Source organism: Pollachius pollachius (assembly GCF_949987615.1).
Source record: "Pollachius pollachius genome assembly, chromosome: 12".
Lineage (NCBI taxonomy): Eukaryota > Metazoa > Chordata > Actinopteri > Gadiformes > Gadidae > Pollachius > Pollachius pollachius.
In genome coordinates this window covers 9,914,724-9,921,144 of record NC_136945.1, presented here as the reverse complement: position 1 = coordinate 9,921,144, position 6,421 = coordinate 9,914,724, and the positions used below count along the sequence as shown (strand labels likewise).

At 46.1% G+C, this 6,421-nt stretch overlaps 1 protein-coding gene across 1 annotated transcript in view; it reads left to right on the top strand.

Annotated features, from left to right (window-relative positions):
* Nucleotides 1–340: 340 nt before the first annotated feature.
* Nucleotides 341–6,421, top strand: part of LOC307083443 (A-type voltage-gated potassium channel KCND3-like) — a gene marked incomplete at both ends in the record, with an annotated part of 56,138 nt that continues 50,057 nt past the window's right edge. Inside the window, one exon of the mRNA XM_079747330.1 lies at nt 341–1,440. Within this exon, the coding sequence (XP_079603456.1) occupies nt 341–1,440 (1,100 nt within the window). The remainder of the gene's footprint in view (nt 1,441–6,421) is intronic.

The window sequence follows — 6,421 nt, the reverse complement described above, 5'->3', positions numbered from 1 at the left end:
CCTTGCACTCGTGTTGCCGTTGCCATAAATTAGCTTTTCCCTCAGTGCCGAATGACATTGCACTGAAACGTCTCCCTTTATTCGACAGTGTGCAGAATAAAGTGGCAGTGCAAATTGGGAAGAAGATAAAAGAGGACTTAATTAATCAATGATGCAGCTGGTAGCTAGTACAGTAGCTCATAGCAGTTAATCCAGTTTGCTCTGTTTGTTAATTCTTTCAAGGCTTCTTTTCACAAATTCCCTCTTTGAACGTCTCAATTTGTTCAGATGAAAGTGGATCTCAAAGCGAGAGGCGTGTGACGGAGGGAGCGGAAGACCTCCTGCGAGAGTCTCCTCCGACATGGCAGGTGTGTCCGCATGGCTTCCCTTCGCCAGGGCGGCAGCCATTGGCTGGATGCCCGTGGCCAACGGCCCCATGCCTGTGGCGCCGAGGGACCACAGCAAGAGGAAGGACGAGCTCATCGTCCTCAACGTCAGCGGCCGGCGCTTCCAGACCTGGAGGACCACGCTGGACCGCTACCCGGACTCCCTGCTGGGCAGCTCCGAGAAGGAGTTCTTCTTCAACGAGGAGACCAAGGAGTACTTCTTCGACCGCGACCCCGACTCCTTCCGGAGCATCCTGAACTTTTACCGCACGGGGAAGCTGCACTACCCGCGCTACGAGTGCATCTCGGCCTACGACGAGGAGCTGGCCTTCTTCGGCATCATCCCCGAGATCATCGGCGACTGCTGCTACGAAGAGTACAAGGACCGCAAGCGGGAGAACGCCGAGCGTCTCCAGGACGACCAGGAGGAGAACAAGGACCTCAAGCTGCCCAACATGACCGCCCGCGAGACCATGTGGCGGGCCTTCGAGAACCCCCACACCTCCACCATGGCGCTGGTCTTCTACTACGTCACGGGCTTCTTCATCGCCATCTCGGTGCTCACCAACGTGGTGGAGACGGTGCCCTGCGGCACCTCCACCCACCAGAAGGAGGTGCCGTGCGGCGAGCGCTTCACGGTGGCCTTCTTCTGCATGGACACGGCGTGCGTGATGATCTTCACCGTGGAGTACCTGATGCGGCTGTTCGCGGCGCCCAGCCGCTACCACTTCATGCGCTCGGTGATGAGCATCATCGACGTGGTGGCCATCCTGCCCTACTACATCGGCCTGGTGATGACGGACAACGAGGACGTGAGCGGCGCCTTCGTCACCCTCAGGGTGTTCCGCGTCTTCCGCATCTTCAAGTTCTCCCGCCACTCGCAGGGCCTGCGCATCCTGGGCTACACGCTGAAGAGCTGCGCCTCGGAGCTGGGCTTCCTGCTCTTCTCGCTCACCATGGCCATCATCATCTTCGCCACGGTCATGTTCTACGCCGAGAAGGGCTCGTCGTCCACCAAGTTCACCTCCATCCCCGCCTCCTTCTGGTACACCATCGTAACTATGACGACGTTAGGGTGAGTGGATGCAAATTCGCCCCCCCCCCCCCCCCCTCCCCCCACCCGATGCTAGATAAAACGCATGCACGCAAGTACACGAGCAAGCAAGCACGTGCACACGCAAGTTTACACACACGCACACACACACACACACACACACACACACACACACACACACACACACACACACACACTTTTTCTTTTGTAACACCCTCCTGCTTCTCCCTTCTATTCTGCTTTGTGTCTTTATGCAACATTTTTGCATAACTGAACACCTTATCTAGCCGGGTTGTGACTAAAATGTTTGTGATTGTTGGGTTGTTCCTTTATATAAATGGACTCTCCAGGGAACCAAACCAGGATTTGGAACCCACATAAGCCCTGCCTGTCCCAAACAATATATAAAACGGGCCTGCAGCTTAATTTAGCCTGTCATAATGAGTCATGCCATTGCTGGGTAGTGTTGCATTCACGTAGCGGTATCAACCCCTTTGTTTGCCTTACTTTAAACAAGACAAATAAGGACGTGTTTGTTAATGAGGGGTTGGGCTTGAGTCATCTGAAAGGTGATAATGCATGCAAGTGATCAGAAATCCCATGATTTGTTTGTATACATTGAGTGTTGCGTGTGAGCTGACTGTGCCATTGGTTATTTTTCATTATTCATTGAGTGCAACTTTCACCTCCTCAAAGTACATGAATGCAGTCACTTAAACAAAGCTTCCTGGTAAACAAAGCATCCTGGTTGTTTTGACTTGCAGCCAATGTGACATTATGCCTTACAAATTACCAAATGAAACATTTGGGACTTCATGTTTGACAGATGACAGCACAAGAGTAAATATTGCATCTTTGTCCCACTGTCTGTGTGAGAGCTACAGTAGGTCCCCTTTGAATTGCCTTGAGAAACGGAATAATCAAAGTGCACTGCCTCAAGCTTCCAAAGCATGAAGCTGCACTGTTTTGTCGTATTTTTGTGAAAGACATTAGCGAGGCACCGTCCATACAAGAACATGTACCTCACAAGGGCTTTATAGTCCCACTCTGGTCCTAACTTCCTGAGACGACATCCCGAATGGAAGTGATTTATGTCCCCTCGTAAAAAGTTATTTCAAATCCACCCGACTCAGGTTCTTGAAAACCAGGGAATGACACTGCATTGGGGGACGCCTTTATTATTTGTCTGGGGGTTTCTTACTTGACAGTGCACCATACTGGCCTTAAAGTTGTGTACCTTCTTAATTGAATGGACCTGAATTATCAGGTTGTACCACCAACAGGCATGGTCAAAATGTTTACATGAATGTTTACATCAATGAATATTCACCATGCGTTTTTTTTGTTAATTTTTTTTGTTGTTTTTGTTTGGAAGAATGCTGGGTTTGGAATACATTCATATTGTCTTTTCCCCTTTTGTATCCTCCCTGCTCTTTATGCAGACCATTGTCTGTCTGCCTAAGATAATCTTTGACTGTATGTTCTTCAATGATATATAAGAAGACTGGGCTGGGAGAGACCACTGAGACACTGCAGCTCACACTGGTCTTTAACACGTTTAGACCCTCAACCTTCTCTCACAGCGCAAGTTCACCGTTGTCAGTTTCCGGAACGCGGGGGCTTATTATTAACTGCAAGTCTACAGCGAGTAGGGTCCTTAAGAGGAAGCATACAGTACCTTAAACTCGCCAAGGAATGTAACTATCCCACTACTAAAAACGGTACCCTTAGCAACCTCAGTGGTCTGGGTCTTGTTAGGGAATCATAACAGTTATTACATTTATTGTCTGGAGAATCTAAAAGGTGCAATGTGTAGAATGGAGTTGCCTATAGTGGAATGTAGTTGGCAAAAATGTAATATATTATAATAACTGTGTTTAAATTAGTTTATAATCCCATGGAAATAAGAATCCTTGTGTTTTCGTCACCTTAGAACAAGCACTTTATTTCTACATAGGGAGCGGATCTTCTTCGAAGAGGTCGGCCATGTTGCATCGCAATGTTTCTACAGTAGCCCAAAACGTCAAACAGCCCAAGAGCGAGGGGTGTTCAAAGAGCGATCTATACCCATGGCTACGACCCATTTGTTATACTTTTTTAGTACCGTCGTTGTGTACAAGCATTATAATGAGCGATGTTGTATCATCCACATCACGGTGCTCCACACATCTACACACAACGTGGCTTTATGTTATAAGTGTCTGAGAAGCATAACCTTCCGGCCCAGAGAGCATTGTGCTGTGGACACATATAGTATAACACCCGGTGTGTGTAGGTGTGTGTAGGTGTGTGTAGGTGTGTGAAGCTACGTATGAGCAGCGGTTGATCTTGATGATCGAGTCCTAGATTGGCTGAGGCTTCCTGGACACTTATAGTATAACGCCAAGGTGTCTTAAGCAACATCACTCATTACAATGTTCAGCCCCATTATTGCAAAACACTCTTTTGTGATAGTTACTCTTGCCCTGGGATAGGCACTCATGGACCTCCGGCCTATTTGTCAAAACCACTGAAGTGCCACAAGAGTAAGCAAGTGTAATTACGATGTTTGCATTATTTGTTCCTTTGTTTTGCACACTTTAGATCTCAAAACATCATTGCCTGAAATGTTCTTTTTTCCAGTGCTGTTATTTGGGAGTCAAAAACCTCATAGTAATTAAAAAAGTGTGCGTATGTGCGTGTGTGATACTCAAAACAATGAAGGGCTCGGACACATCACACACTAGAGGAGTTGTCCTTGCGCTCATAAGCATGCATAACACTTGCACACACGCACGTACACAGACACAGGCGCAAGCACACACACACATGCATCATGCACAGATTGTCGTAACTCTTGCATCAGCTCTGTGACCTGGCCTCCATGTGTCCCTCTGTGGGAGCGCAGACAGGGCCGCGGGGCTGGGCTGGGTAATGGGCTGGAACCCAGGGCACATGTTGTGATGGTCGAGGGTAGTCAGTAGCCAGGGGCGGACTGGCTGGCTGGCATGATCAGGAGCTTGGTTTCCTCTGACCATCAGGCAGTGGCAGAACCTAATCAACTAGGTTGATGGGAAAGGAGTAAGCCCTCTTTCTGCTATAGCCCCCCATCCCCTGACTCCTGCTATCTGTCTCACTGTGTTTTTCCTCTTCGTCGTCATCGTCTAATCATCATCTGTGACTCTGAGTGGAGTGGATTGAGTGGATTTTCGTATAAGTTGTCATGGGACTCATGATACATGGCAGGGCTAGCAGGAGAAGTCATTGTTGTTCCTCAGAATATCTTGTATTTAAGATTTAGGAGCTATTATTTGAGTGTCATCTGATAAATGTTAGTGAAATGGTCTGTGAGAATATCTGTTTCAAGTGGACTGGGCCTGTCTCTGTATGAGACCACTTCGATTTTGGACCACTCCTGGGCATATCCGCTTGGATTATTTCAGGGAAATCCATCTTGCCTGTCAATCAGAGTTCTGTGAGTGTATTGCTTCTCAACGTAAGAGAAATGTATGGAAGGAGCAGAGAGGGAGTGGGAATTTTATTGGTTGTTGGATTTTAAAATCTTGCTCTCTGCTGTCCTTTTCCGGTCTCTCTCTCTATATATATATTATTTCTATTTCTTTATTTCCTTCATTCTCTATTTCTCCCTTTACAACGCTAAAATCTTGCAAACATCAACTTCAATATGCATGAGTAGACTGGCAGACAAAAAAGCTGCTAATCTAAATAGCAATATTTAAGTATGCAAATGAATGCCACAGCTTTTCCCAATCATCCCCTCTTTAAGAAATGATCAAACCAATAGGGGGGGGGGGGGGAGTATTAACAAAGAGTGCTGACTGTGCTATAACTAGAGGCAGTCACCCTCCCAGTTGTGGAGTCCTGATCCTGGACATTGTCCTGCTTGGCAGAAAGTGAGAGGAAATGCTGTTATGGATGTAGGTCATGTTCCCGTCTCTGCCTTAATCAGTGGCTATATATATATATAAACTGCTCCTCCTTTAGAGAGACATTCAGTTAGCAGATTCTTGGCTTGGCGTGCTTCTGTGTTTTCCATGTCTCTCAGGCACTTTTAGGGACTGAGAGTGAGTATCATTGGCGGTATCATTGCTGTATGAGTGTGTCATTGGCCACTTGTTTGAATATGCTTATAGGCCTTGAGAATGAATGTGGGAGAGGGAGGAAGTGAAATCTGTCCCAAACCTCACTACTTCCTAATGTTGTTTCACAATATATCATATAATATGTTCTATGATTTTCTCTATGTTTTACATGCAACATGCAACAGTCATTTATAAATACACACACACACGCACATGCATGCACACATGTATGCACGCATGCGTACACACACCATCATATTATTACAGAAGGTCATACCCAGAGACTAGGCCAATTTGTGGTGTGTGTGTTCCTCAAATCCATTTAAGAATAAATGATCTATAGGTCAAATGCCTATCATCCACCATTCAAATTTCAAACTGTCGGAAAGCGATTATCATTCCTTGATTCCATGTACGCAGAAGAACAGACACCCTCCCAACCTGAGTAATTCAGGGAGGGCTCATTAACATGATTTATATTTTATACATTATAAATGTTATTCTGAAGACTCATTTATTAAGTATTTTGTGTGTATTTATTGTGATTCAATATATGCACATACTGTATATGTGTTTTGATATATGGCTTATCTTCCTATTTTCAAATGTCATGATAAATCATACTGTTTCTTAATTACTTTATTTTGTTCTGAATGCGAGAGGCTTGAGTGACGCAGATGATGTTACGGGCTGTGTGTCAATTTGTGAGCGGAGTACAGCGCATAATTTGGTTAATAATTCAGCAACACCTTGAATAAGAATTTGGATGCAGTGCTGCATGTTTTATAAGCAGCGGGAAGTTTCCATCCACCCCAGACCTGGTGGTGGTGGTGCAGCCCAAACATTCTTCAATGGCAACCTGCTTTCAGAGAGAATTAATGGGACATTTTGTTGCTCACGGGACCCCAAGGGTCAGAGCC